General features: G+C 41.1%; 1 protein-coding gene across 1 annotated transcript in view; it reads left to right on the forward strand.

Moving 5' to 3' along the window:
• The first annotated feature begins 1,053 nt into the window (after window positions 1–1,053).
• The window catches only part of LOC133549236 (putative mediator of RNA polymerase II transcription subunit 26), a 13,846-nt gene continuing 132 nt past the window's right edge, over window positions 1,054–14,767 (forward strand). The window contains exons 1-4 of the mRNA XM_061894453.1: window positions 1,054–1,507; window positions 8,216–8,361; window positions 8,495–8,552; window positions 8,655–14,767. The exon at window positions 8,655–14,767 is cut by the window's right edge and continues 132 nt beyond it. Coding sequence (XP_061750437.1) covers window positions 1,258–1,507; window positions 8,216–8,361; window positions 8,495–8,552; window positions 8,655–14,767 — 6,567 coding nt within the window. The 5' untranslated portion in view covers window positions 1,054–1,257. The remainder of the gene's footprint in view (window positions 1,508–8,215; window positions 8,362–8,494; window positions 8,553–8,654) is intronic.

A 14,767-nucleotide genomic window follows, 5' to 3' on the forward strand; every position in this document is an offset into this window, starting at 1 on the left:
GTAAATAGCATGTTAGCATCAATTAGCATAGCATGTTAGCATCAATTAGCATAGCATGTTAGCATCAATTAGCTGGCAGTCAACATCAACAAAACTCACCTTTGTGATTTCTGTGACTTTATCGTTACAAATGCATCTGCAGGTTATCCATACATCTCTGTGCCATGTCTGCTTTAGCACCGCCGGTAAATAGCATGTTAGCGTCGATTAGCTCGCAGTCACGCCGCGACCAAATATGTCTGATTAGCACATAAGTCAACATCAACAAAACTCACCTTTTTGATTTCGTTGACTATCGTTGCAAATGCATCTGCAGGTTATCCATACATCTCTGTGCCATGTCTGTCATCGCCGGTCAAATGTGGAGACACTCTGGCACATTCAATGGGGGTCTGGTGGCAGACACTTTGGCATCTTGGGGCCAGTGGTGCAACTTGAATCCCTCCCTGTTAGTGTTGTTACACCCTCCGACAACACACCGACGAGGCATGATGTCTCCAAGGTTCCAAAATTTAGTCCAAAAAACGGAAAATAACAGAGCCGAGACCCGGTGTTTGTAATGTGTTGAAAATGAAAATGGTGGGTGTGTTACCTCGGCGACGTCACGTTCTGACGTCATCGCCTCCAGCGCGATAAACAGAAAGGCGTTTAATTCGCTAAAATTCACCCATTTAGAGTTCGGAAATCGGTTAAAAAAATAGATGGTCTTTTTTCTGCACCATCAAGGTATATATTGACGCTTACATAGGTCTGCTGATAATGTTCCCCTTTAAGCAAACTATGAATAATAAAACATGTGTTCTTTATCATAGCTACACGTATGACAAAAAAGGGGGTGAAAATTAGTAGTATTGAGTGAGGTAAGATGCTCCTGACAAATGAATTGCACTGATCACCACTCCAAGATGGCGGCCCCGCGTCTCGTCAGCGCCAGCAGGAAGTAGCAGTCGTCGCTTGGTCTACTCAGAAGATGTCTATGCTTTGCCCCCACTCGCCAATGCGCGCGGCCCAAACGGGGCGTGTCCCATCTCGCGCGCTCACATCTAGGAGTCAGCGGCTCCTTTCGAACGGCTCGCTCCCGACCTGCCCTCCCCGAACGTGCGTCACGTATGCAGACACACAAAAGCGAGAGGACGCTTTCAGGAAGCCATGTTGACGACGCTCGTCACGCCACATTTCGACGCATAAACGGCGCGGGGGAAACCACGCCGAGGCGCGCTCGTAGTTCGACTCGGAGGACGGAGGGAGATAGCCAAGATGTCGGCGGACGATTTCCAGACCAAGTACGCCTCCTTCATGGAGCACATTGTGAAGAGCACCGTCGAGGAAACTACCAAACTTTTTGAAACTATGGTCGACGACCTGAAGGCGGAACTATCAAAGGCCAAGATGGAGAACGAGGCCCTGAAAACAACATGCCGGGAAAACGAAACCGTGAACACTCCTTCGATTAACGAGTCGAGCCAAAGTGAGGGCCCGGAACGCCGCGACACGGCCGTCCAATGCGGTGAGTTCTGTTTGTGGGGGGGGGGGGAAACTTGTTTATTCCGTCAAAGTTAGTATCTTTAAAGACGTGTTGTGTCGATGCTAGCGCTAAAGTCGTCTGTTTTGCAACTGGATCAAAGGATTGCGTAACGCGCGGGGACCTACATTAGGAGGGAAACGCCACAGAATAAACTCGCGTTGTCGTTTTTACAACACAGATCGATATCGAACGAAATCTCAAAAATACGCGAACTTTTTAATAATGGATGTTAAAATATATAACATAAATCCGATAATACCACTTCCGGTAGCAAGCTTTGTGTCCTGCTATAGGCCGCGCCTCTTCCGGTCCCGCGAAACATCAAGGAAATGTTTCAAAAAAACATCTCGTTTCTCAAACCGATAATCTTTCAGTTTACTTTATAGTAAACCTCAAAAACATGTGCTATTAATAATCTAACATATATAGTATTTATTTTTTAATTCTCAAGTCACTCGTAGTGTCTTATTTCACAGTGTGCAAGCAGCACAAAGTACAAGCCTTCTTGTTGTTTATCGTTTTTTTATAGCCGGTGTAAAAGTCCACTTAAACACATTTATATCGAACACAATCTCAAAAATATGCGCACTTTTTAATAATGGACGTTAAAAAATACATATTTCGTACAACATAAATCCGATAATACCACTTCCGGTAGCAAGCTTTGTGTCCTGCTAAAGGCCGCGCCTCTTCCGGTCCCGCGAAACATCAAGGAAATGTTTCAAAAAAACATCTTGTTTCTCAAACCGATAATCATTCAGTTTACTTTTTAGTCAACCTCAAAAAGACGTGCTATTAATAATCTTACATATGTAGTATTCATTTTTTAATTCTCAAGTCATTCGTAGTGTCTTATTTCACAGTGTGCAAGCAGCACAAAGTACAAGCCTTCTTGTTGTTTATCGTTTATTGTTTTTTTTTATAGCTGGTGTAAAAGTCCACTTAAACACATCTATATCGAACGCAATCTCAAAAATACGCGCACTATTTAATAATGGACGTTAAAAAATATAACATAAATCCGATAATACCACTTCCGGTAGCAAGCTTTGTGTCCTGCTATAGGCCGCGCCTCTTCCGGTCCCGCGAAACGTCAAGGAAATGTTTCAAAAAAACATCTCGTTTCTCAAACCGATAATCTTTCAGTTTACTTTATAGTCAGCCTCAAAAAGATGTGCTATTAATAATCTAACATTCATAGTATTTATTTTTCAATTCTCAAGTCATTCATAGTGTCTTATTTCACAGTGCGCAAGCAGCCGTGTTGTTTATCGTTTATTGTTTTTTTTTCATGGCCGGTGTAAAAGTCCACCTAAACACATCTATATCGAACGCAATCTCAAAAATACGCGAACTTTTTAATAATGGACGCTAAAAAATATATATTTCGTACAACATAAATCCGATAATACCACTTCCGGTAGCAAGCTTTGTGTCCTGCTATAGGCCGCGCCTCTTCCGGTCCCGCGAAACATCAAGGAAATGTTTCAAAAAAAACATCTCGTTTCTCAAACCGATAATCATTCAGTTTACTTTATAGTAAACCTCAAAAACATGTGCTCTTAATAATCTAACATATATAGTATTTATACTTTAATTCTCAAGTCATTCGTAGTCTTATTTCACAGTGTGCAAGCAGTACAAAGTACAAGCCTTGTTGTTTATCGTTTTTTATAGCCGATATAAAAGTCCACCTAAACACATCTATATCGAACGCAATCTAAAAAATATGCACACTTTTTAATAATGGACGTTAAAAAATACATATTTCGTAGAACAAAAATCCGATAATTCTACTTCCGGTAGCAAGGTTTGTGTCGAAGCATCAAGGAAATGTTTAAAAAAAAAAAAACAACTCGTGTTTCAAACCGATAATCTTTCAGATTACTTTATAGTCAACCTCAAAAACATGTGCTATTGATAATCTAACATATATAGTATTTTTTAATTCTCAAGTCATTATGTCTTAATTAACAGTGTGCAAGTGGTGCAAAGTACAAGCCTTCTTTTTGTGTATCGCTTACGGTTTTTTGTTTAATAGTCCGTGTAAAAGTTTACCTAAACACATTGATATCGAACACAATCCTAAAAATACGCGCACTTTTTAATAATCAGCGTAAAAAAAAATGTTTCGTAGAACATTAATCCGATAATTCCACTTCCGGTAGCAAGTTTTGTGTCCTGCTATAGGCCACGCCTCTTCCTGTTCCGCGAAACATCAAGGAAATGTTTAAAAAAACATCCCATTTCTCAAACCGATTATCATTCAATTTAATTTATAGTCCATGTCAAAAACATGTGCTATTAATAATCTAACATATAGTATATCTTTTTTAATTCTCAAGTCATTCATAGTGTCTTATTTCACAGTGTGCAAGCAGCACAAAGTACAAACCTTCTTGTTGTGTATCGCTTATTTGTTTTTTATAGTCTGTGTAGAAATCCACCTAAACCAGGGGTTTCCAAAGTGTGGCCCGGGGGCCATTTGCGGCCCGCAGCTAATTGCTTACCGGCCCGCCACACATTATGGAAATGATATTGCAAAAAATGTTTAAAAAGTGGAATGATGTGAAATCTAACGAGTAAAAGTTGCTATGTTGACCCAAAGCTGCCTTGCAGGCTTTTTTTCCCCTTTTGTCTTCATTTTTCTGTTTTTGCCATTGCTAAAAAAAAAAAAAGGGACCAAAAAAAATCAATGCTATAATGAATTATTTTCAAGGCTCCAATTACTTCAAAAATGTCACTTTAAAATGTTTTATATGGAAAAAATATTGCATATATTGTGCTTGCCCATAAAAAAAACATACAAGTTTTCTTTAAAACAAACAAAATAGTTCAAACGTAAAATCGACAGACATATCTGAAGTTGATCTCCTAATAAGTTTTGATAGTAAAAAAAAAGTAACGAATAAAAATGTACAACTTTATGAGTGCGGCACCTTTTGGATCCCAATTATATTTAATGGGATTTTATTTATCTTTGCACTGTGATTTCTCAAAAGTAATAATGAATTAAAATCAATATTGCCCTGCATTATTGATCTTTTATGGCTCTAATTACTAAAAACTGCATATTTCAGTTTTACTACAAAAACCACGTTGTCTTTGACAAACAAGGCATACAACCTTTTTTTTAAATTAATATCAACCTGAAGTTTTATTAGCGTTAATGACTGCGACCCTTTATGGTCCCCGGGAGCTCTAAAGGTAAAAAAAAAAAAAAATCCATATATTTTGTTATGGTTTGAAAATGAAAAATGTCAAAATGGCCACCGCTTGTTTTAATTTTTCCATGTGCGGCCCTCAGTGGAAAAAGTTTGGAAACCCCTGACCTAAACACATCGATATCGAACACAATCTCAAATTTACGCGCACTTTGTTGTAGTCAGCATTTTTTTTTTTAAAGTTTCGTATTGCGCAAAACTTCAAGGAAATGTTTTAAAAAAAAGAAATCCAGCTACAACAGAAGTGTACGAATCACAATTAATGCCACCTTTTCATCTACAATACAAGACTTGTTGTATGTTTGTTTTAAAATATTGCTGGTTTTTCCTCACATGGTGCATAACCAAGGGAGTGTTCAAAGTGCAGCTCGGGGGCTGTTTTTCAATCCATTTTTATTTATATAGCCTCAAATCACAAATGTCTCAAAGGACTGCACACATCATTACGACTACAACATCCTCGGAAGAACCACTGCTGGGTTTTTTTGGCCCTCAACATGTTTGACATCAGGGGCAGGCTATATGGCTGTAAACTCATCATGATATACAAGTTTTATACCGGTTTATATCAATATTTTTATGACCAATAGAAAATATGCACCAGTAAAATATAACACTTCTCTGATTATAATCCTATCAGCTATCAAGGCAGAAAGAAAAGGAAATGTCAACACAAGCCTGGAAAACAGTCAATGTCAACACGATTCTAAAATCGCAATAAACACTCAACCTTCGAAAAAGGCGCAAAAATAAGAAATATGTAAGAAATGCTTGTTAAGGTGTAACAAAACAGTGTGAAAATGTAAACGGGGAGAAACCAGAGAAGACCATTTTTTGCATGTTTACTGCCAGGAAGTTACGCTGTCTGTGTAACATTTAGTTTGGTCTCTTATTCTTACTCAAAAATGGAAATTAATTTATGTCAAGCAGAAATAATTTTTACGTAAATATTGTTAGACCAAATTATTATTTCAAAGTAGCACATTTTTACACAGTCCCGCAATTTAGTTCCACTCTGTTGTTTCCATACATCCGAACAGGGAGCGGACAAGGTTTGTAATAATACAAGACTAGATAGATGTTTATGTTTTAAAATGTTTCTGGTTTTCCTCACATGGTGCATAACCAAAGCGTGTTCAAAGTGCAGTTCAAGGGCTATTTTTGTCCCACTGCTAGTTTTTTATTGGCCCTCAACATGTTTGACATCAGGGACAGGCTATATGGCTGAAAACTCATCATGATATACAAGTTTTATACCGGTTGATATCAATATTTTTATGAACAATAGAAAATATGGACCAGTAAAAAATATACAAAATGTAAAATGTTTGACTTCAAATTTAACCCTTCTCTGATTATAATCCTATCAACTATCAAGGCAGAAAGGAAAGGAAATATCAACACATGCCTGGAAAACAATCAATGTCAACAAAATTCTGAATTAACAATAAACACTCAACCTTCAAAAGAAGGCGCAAAAATAAGAAATATATAAGAAATGCTTGTTAAGGTGGAACAAAATAGTGTAAAAATGTAAACTGGGAGAAACCTGAGAAGACCATTTTTTGCAGGTTTACTGCCAGGAAGTTACGCTGTCTGTGTAACATTTAGTTTGGTCTCTTATTCTTACTCAAAAATGGAAATTAATTTATGTCAAGCAGCAATTATTTTTACGTAAATATTGTTAGACCAAATTATTATTTTAAAGTAGCACATTTGTTATAATTATGTTTACTTTTCACAGTCCTGCACTTTTGTTCCACCCTGTTGTTTCCTTACATCCGAACAGGGAACGGACAAGGTTTGTAATAATACAAGACTAGATATATGTTTATGTTTTAAAATGATTCTTGTTTTCCTCAAGTGGTGCATAACCAAAGCGTGTTCAAAGTGCAGCTCGGGGGCTATTTTTGTCCCACTGCTAGTTTTTTATTGGCCCTCAACATGTTTGACATCAGGTATTGGCTATATGGCCTAAAACTCATCATAATGTACGTGTTTTATACTGGTTGATATCAATATTTTTATGACCAATACAAAATATGGACCAGTAAAAAAATATATGAGATATGTAATTTTTTTTTCTTCAAATATAACCCTTCTCTGATTATAATCCTATCAACTATCAAGGCACAAAGGAAATTAAATGTCAACACAAGCCTGGAAAACAATCAATGTCAACACAATTCTGAAATAACAACAAACACTCAACCTTCAAAACAAGGCGCAAAAATAAGAAATATGTTAAGGTGTAACAAAACGATGTGAAAATGTAAACAGTTTGGTCTCTTATTCTTACTCAAATATGGAATTGAATTTATTTTAAGTATGTAATACAAGACTACATGTGTGTTAATGTTTAGAAAATCTTTCTGGGTTTTCCTCAAGTGGTGTATAACCAAGGAGGATTCAAAGTGCAGCTCGGGGGCTATTTTTGTCCCAAACTTCTTGACATTGCAGTACATGTGACCGCACTGATGCCAACACCCGGATAAAAACAGGGCCACCGTCTCACGATTTCTGCGCATTGGGTTCGCATTACACATAGAAGTCGCATGTTCTTTTTGTTACGTGAACGACTGCTTTAAAAGATCGGATTTGGCTGCCTTCTCACTTCTGAAAGTGATGCCTTATTTGGATTTTTATATAGTCATTAAAATCTTGTGGGTTTTACTCCTGGTGGACTTATGACAATTTTAAGGCGTTTGTACAAGCATTATCAATTTTTTCTTAATTCTTTTGTCATAGATCACAAAGAAAGTGGACAAGAATTTTGTCCGTCACACTTTGTGGGGCATTTGCTTCAATTCCTTCTCGGCCTATTTTATGCTCATTCACGGTCTATCCTAGCGTTTGTCACTTTTTGATGATGTCTGGGTCACATGGACTTGACTCGTTTGTTCAGAATGCATATTTGATTAATACCAACATACAAAAAAGGCCTGTGTCGTATTTAAAAAAAAAACTAAACTATTTTGAAGCGTATTCTTAACGGAAAAATCAGTTACCAAAAAAAAATCGTAACATAGCTTAAGTCGTCCCCTCATTGGACTTTTTTTGCTGTTTTCCTGTGTGTAGTGTTTTAGTTCTTGTCTTGCGCTCCTATTTTGGTGGCTATTTCCCTTTTTTTGGTGTTTTCCTGTAGCAGTTTCATGTCTTCCTTTGTTTTAGCAATCAAGACTATTTCAGTTGTTTGTGGGGACATTGTTGATTGTCATGTCATGTTTGGGTCTACATTGTGGACGCCGTCTTTACTCCACAGTAAGTCTTTGCTGTTGTCCAGCATTTGGTTTTTGATTACTTTGTTGCCGGTTCAGTTTTAGTTTCGATCTGCATAGCCTTCCCTAAACGTCAATGCCTTTACTTAGGGGCACTCAGCTTTTGTTTATTTAGGATGTCAATAAAAATTAAATGAAAAATAATTTCTATAAGCTTATTTGTCATTAAGCTCTATTTGTGTTTGCAGACCTTCTTTCTGGCCACGCCTCATTGGGACAAAGCGCAGAGGATCAAAACTCACAACGTGCTCACGAAGAACTGGTTTACTCCCTGCTGAAGGACCACGACTATGATGCTTCATTTAAAGATATTTTTTACCAGTCGCAGCCAGAGGTGTGTGTGTGTGTATCAAGTTTATACAAGCCATAAGCACAATATTCACTGTAACACTCAAGTCCACAAGGTTTTTGGTTTGTGTTCAAAATGTGTTGCGATCTAATGTAATTTTGTCTCTTTTCCACTATAGATGTTAACTGTCTCTCAACCCACAGTCACCAGCAATGAACTCTTCCTTGCTCTCTCGGGTAATTCCTTACATGTGATTTAAAACATTCACACTACTTTGTGTAATAGCTCCCTAAATTTGGCCTTTCTATCTTTTCTCGTTCACCTCCCGCTGTTTTTAGATTCATCGACAGACTCTTCTGGTGAGACTGACACAGAAGACGACCAGATTGACCAGCAAACTGACACAGAAGACTACCAGATTGACCAGCAAACTGACACAGAAGACTACCGGATTGACCAGCAAACTGAAACAGAAGATATTGGCCAGCAATGTACATATGGGATATGTGGAAAACGTAATAAGTGCTTAGGGACCGCAGTTCAAGCTGGGTTAAAAAGAGATTCCCGTTTACGCAAACAACCAACTAAATCGGCAAAATCACCTGCTACCGCTGATCAGACTTTGGGGCGCAGAGGATACGCTACTCCCACAACTTTTCAAGAACAGCTGGCCGCACCAAAGGTTCAAATTCAGCATCAATCGTTTGTTAAAACACGAGCAAATAAACAAGCAGGTGTGGTTGTGCAGCACTACAGTGGTGTTCCCCATCCAGAGGAACAGCAAGTGGAGCCAAGACTGACGCGGAAACAAATGCGGGAGAAGGAACAGCAAGTGGAGCCAAGACTGCTGAGGAAACGAATGCGGGGGAAGGAACAGCAAGTGGAGCCAAGACCGCAGGAGAAGGAACAGCAATTGGAGCCAAGACTGCCGGAGAAACAAATGGAGGGGAAGGAGCAGCAAGTAGAGTCCACTCTGTTGAAAAAACAAATGGAGCAGAAGGAACTGCAAGTGGAGTCAACATTGCTGATAAAACAAATGGAGAGGAAGGAACAGCAAAAGGAGCCAACACTGCGGGAGAAGCAAATTGAGAGGAAGGAACAGCAAGTACAGTCAACACTGCAGGGAAAACAACCGGAGGGAAAGAAACAGCAAGTAGAGCCAACAGTGCTAGTGAAAGAACTGGAGGGAAAGGAGCAGCCAATAAAGCAAACACTGCCAGAGAGAGAACTGGAGGGAAAGGAACAGCAAGGAGAGCCTACACTGCTGGAGAAACAAATGGAGAGGAAGGAACAGCAAGTAGAGCCAACAGTGCTGGTGAAAGAACTGGAGGGGAAGGAGCAGCCAATAAAGCAAACACTGCCAGAGAAAGAACTGGAGGGAAAGGAACAGCAAGGAGAGCCTACACTGCTGGAGACACAAATGGAGAGGAAGGAACAGCAAGTAGAGCCAACAGTGCTGGTGAAAGAACTGGAGGGAAAGGAACAGCCAATAAAGCAAACACTGCCAGAGAAAGAACTGGAGGGAAAGGAGCAGCCAATAAAGCAAACACTGCCAGAGAAAGAACTGGAGGGAAAGGAGCAGCAAGGCGAGCCTACACTGCTGGAGAAACAAATGGAGAGGAAGGAACAGCAAGTAGAGTCAATATTGATGGAGAAACAACTGGACGTGGGGGGGAATAAATGTAGCTTGACTGAAGAGGAACGGCAAGTGGAGCAAACACTGGTAGGAAAGGAACAGCAAGTAGAGCCAACAGTGCTGGAGAAAGAAGTGGTGGGAAAGGAACAGCAAGTAGAGCCAACGGTGCTGGAGGAAGAGCTGGTGGCAAAGGAACCGCAAACAAAGCAAACACCGCCAGAGAAAGAACTGGAAGGAACGGAACTGCAAGTGGAGCAACCACTGCTGGAGAAACCACTGAAGGAGGGGCAAAACAAATGTGGCTCGACTGAAGAGAAGGCAAACGTGGAAATAAATGTGACTGTAAACAAAAACCGAAGGCAAAGAAAACAGCCCTCAGACAAAGTAAAACGTTTGCTTCCGACTCCGAAACAAATAGGTGTTTCAGCGTCAAATGATGGTGAGGAACATAATGGAGTGGACCATGTTCCTACTATTTTTGAGAGATACACGTCTTTATGTGAGGTTGCAAAAGTGAATCCAAGGTCATGTACAACTGAATGGGCCACCAAAGCCAGCCCTGCAAAGAGTTCAGTCCCACTGGAGATCCGCTCCGTTCAGGGAAATGCCAGTTCGAAAAAGACCCGAAGAAATAGCCCACACCAGGATAGGTCTGCCCATAAAAAGACTGAGTTTCCAAGGAAAAGTTTAATTAAAAAATCTGGTCGTTCAAAAAAGTTTTACGGCATCACAAATGTGTGTCTGAGATCAAGTACAGCTAAAGATACCACCACCACCACCACAAACAGCCCTCTAAAGACTACAGACCCACCTGGTCCTAAGGAGCGTATTTCCACCCGGGAAAATTCTGCCTTAAAAAAGACCCAAACCAATTCCCCACTTCAAGATAGGTCTGAAAATACAGAGACTGAATCTTCAGGGAAAAGGTCAACTCGAAATTCGGCTAATTTGAATAAATCTCATGGGGTTTCAGAAGTTTCTCTGAGGTCAAGTACAACTAAAGATAGTGCCACAACCAGCCCCCAAAAGATTCAATTCTCACCTGAGATTATCTCCGCTCAGGAAAATGCTAGCTCGAAGAAGATCCAAACTGTTTCTCCACATCAGGATGTGTCTTGCCGTAAAAAAACTGAATCTTCCGATAATGGATTAGGTCAAGATGGTGCTAGTTCAGAAAAGTCTCTTTGGGTTCCAGAAGTGTGTCTAAGATCAAGCACAACTAGAGAAACCACCAGCACGCTAAAGAGTACAGTCCCACCCGAGAGTATCTCCGCTGAAGAAAATGCTGGCTCGCAACTGACCCAAACCATTTCTCCACACCAGGATTTGTCTGCCCATAAAAAGACTAAATTAAGTAAAAATTCTGCTACTTCAAAAAAGTCACATAGTTTTCCAGAAGTGTGTGTAAAATTAAGTACAACTAAAGATACCACCAAAACCAGCCCCGCAAAAACTGCACTCCCACCTGTGAGTATGTCTATTGAAGAAAATGCTAGCTTGAAAAAGACCCAAACAAATTTCCCACAGCAGGACAGGTCTTCCCATAAAGAGGCTGAATCTTTAGGGACAGAATTAAGTAGATTTTCTGCTAGCTCAAAGTCCCACGGGGTTACAGAAGTGGGTCTAATATTAAGTACAACTAAAGAAACCACCGCAACCAGCCCACCAAAGAGCCCATTCCCACCTGAGATTATCTCCACTGAAGAAACTGCTAGCTCTAAAAAGACCCTACCAAATTCCCCACAGCAGGAAAGACCCGCCCATAAAAAGACTGACTCATCAGTGGCAAGATTAACTAAAATATCTGCAAGTTCAAAAAAGGTCACAAGTCCTTCAGAAGTGGTCCTGAGGTCAAGTACAACTAAAGTTACCACAACCAGCCCCCCAAAGAGTGCATTCCCACCTGAGATTATCTCCATTCAAGAGAATACTGGTTCAAAAAAGACCGAAACAAATTCCCTACAGCGGGATATGTCTGGCCATAAAAAGACTGACTCTTTAGGGACTAGATTAACTAGAGATTCTGCTGGGTCAAAAAAGGACCATGAAGCTCCAGAAGTGTTTTTGAGATCAGGTACAACTAAAGATACCGCTACAACCAGTCCTCTACAGAGTACGTTACTGCCCGAGATTATCTCCACCCCCAAGAATACAGGCTCGAAAAAGACCCGAACAAATTCCCCACACCAAGATAAGCCTGGCAATAAAAAGGCTGAAACTTCGAGGACAAAATTATCTAATGATTCTGCTAGTTCAAAAAAGGCCCATGAAGCTCCAGAAGTGTTTTTGAGATCAGGTACAACTAAAGATACCACCACAACCAGTCCTCTACAGAGTACGTTACTGCCCGAGATTATCTCCACCCCCAAGACTACTGGCTCGAAAAAGACACGAACAAATTCCCCACACCAAGATAAACCTGGCAATAAAGAGACTGACTCTTTAGGGACTAGATTAACTAAAGATTCTGCTAGTTCAAAAAAGGCCCATGAAGCTCCAGAAGTGTTTTTGAGCTCAGGTACAACTAAAGATACCGCCACAACCAGTCCTCTACAGAGTACGTTACTGCCCGAGATTATCTTCACTCCCAAGACTACTGGGTCGAAAAAGACCCGAACAAATTCCCCACACCAAGATAAGCCTGGCAATAAAAAGGCTGAATCTTCAGGGACAAAATTATCTAATGATTCTGCTAGTTCAAAAAAGGCCCATGGAGCTCCAGAAGTGTTTTTGAGATCAGGTACAACTAAAGATACCACCACAACCAGTCCTCTACAGAGTACGTTACTGCCCGAGATTATCTCCACCCCCAAGAATACTGGCTCGAAAAAGACCCGGACAAATTCCCCACACCAGGATAAGCCTGGCAATAAAGAGACTGACTCTTTAGGGACTAGATTAACTAGAGATTCTGCTAGTTCAAAAAAGGCCCATGAAGCTCCAGAAGTGTTTTTGAGATCAGGTACAACTAAAGATACCACCACAACCAGTCCTCTACAGAGTACGTTACTGCCCGAGATTATCTCTACCCCAAAGACTACTGGCTCGAAAAAGACCCGAACAAATTCCCCACACCAAGATAAACCTGGCAATAAAAAGGCTGAATCTTCAGGGACAAAATTATCTAATGATTCTGCCAGTTCAAAAAAGTCCCGTGGGGTTCCAAAATTGTGTGTAAGGTTTAGTTCAACTAAAGATGCCACCACAACCAGTCCGCAAGCGAGTGAACTTCCATCTGGGAGTCGTAAGAGGCGGATCTCCACTCAGGAAAATGCTGGCTCAAAAAAGACCCTCAAAGATTCCCCACACCAGGATAGTTCTGGCAATAAAAAGACTGAATCTTCAGGGACAAAATTAGCTAAAGATTCTACGAGTTGCAAAAATTCCCATGAGGTTTCAAAGGGGTGTCAGGGTTCCGGTACAACTAAAGATACCACTGCCAGCCTTCTGAAGAGTATATTCCCACCTGGGAGTCGTCGGGGACGTATTGTCACTCGGGAGAATACCGGCTCCAAAAAGAGCCAAACCAGTGCCAGTGCCCATAAAAAGACTACATCTTCAGGGTCAAAATTACCTAAAGGGGACTCAAATGAGTCCCCTTCACCATCTGTCGGTCAGAAAGCGTCCAGTTTCATTGAAAATGATGCCGGATTGAAAGAGTCTTGCAGTGAACCTCTCAGTAGCGGCAACATTTCTGAAGAGGAGCCCACCCCCAAACGGTTGAAAAGACCATACAGTTCATTATCAGGGAATTCTAGTCTCTCAAGCCCTCAGCGGAAAAAAATGCCTAAGAAAGCTTCCGCTTTAAGTAAGGCGAGAGAAACCATTGCTAAGAAACCCAAACTGGATCAACGTAGTATTTCAGAAAAGGTGAAAATACGCAAAGCGAAGAAGTTAGCTCAAGGATCAATAAAAGAGACGGTTGCAAAAAAGACCAAAACAGACCCATCTAAATTAAGGAAAAGAAAGCATGATTCCAGCGATGAGACGGGGAACCAGTCAACATCTCCGTCTGTGCCAGCAAGGAAAGCTCCCGCATTAAGAGCAAAAAGGTCTTCTTTCTCGCCGGTCCAGAAGGAGGCTCAGAGTCTTGCTGCGGTTTCACCGGTCCAGAAAGAGGCACCGTCTCCCATGAGTCCCGCTGTCGGTTCCCCGCCACACGGTCCCTCCTCCGCCCGCGATGTCAACACACCGCTTGGCGCAACACCGGCGCAGACTTCGTTCGTCATTGGCCAACCTCTGCTCAAGAACCAGTGTGGGCAGTGTGGTCGCGTTCTCAGCAGCCCCGCTGTCCTCGTGAGCCACTTAAATCTGCATATAGGTCACCGGCCGTTCTCTTGCCGGATCTGTCGGAAGGACTTTCCTGATGCCAGGGGTCTGAGACGGCACAGCTGGGTACACGCCGATCACAGGATCCATGTCTGCCAGCAGTGCGGGAAGGGGTTCGTCTATAGTTACGGTCTCACCAAACATCTCCAGATGGTTCATAGGAAGATCAAACCCTTTGTCTGCCAGATCTGCGACAAGGCATTCTTCACAAAGAACGACGTGGAGGACCACATACGTATCCACACGGGGGAGAAACCATTCCAGTGCCACTTATGCGGGAAGAGATTTGTCAAGAACCTAGAGCTGAAAATGCACGTGAAGTGGCACAATGGAGAGAAAAGACACTGGTGTCCGTACTGCGGGAAAGGATTCTTTGACTACAATAACTTGAAAAGACACAAGTATATCCACACGGGAGAGAAACCCAAGTCTTGTCCACACTGCCCTAAACACTTTAAGCAGTCAAGCCATTTGAAAAAGCACATC

The sequence above is a fragment of the Nerophis ophidion genome, linkage group LG01 (genome assembly GCF_033978795.1).
Source record: "Nerophis ophidion isolate RoL-2023_Sa linkage group LG01, RoL_Noph_v1.0, whole genome shotgun sequence".
In the NCBI taxonomy this organism is placed as follows: domain Eukaryota; kingdom Metazoa; phylum Chordata; class Actinopteri; order Syngnathiformes; family Syngnathidae; genus Nerophis; species Nerophis ophidion.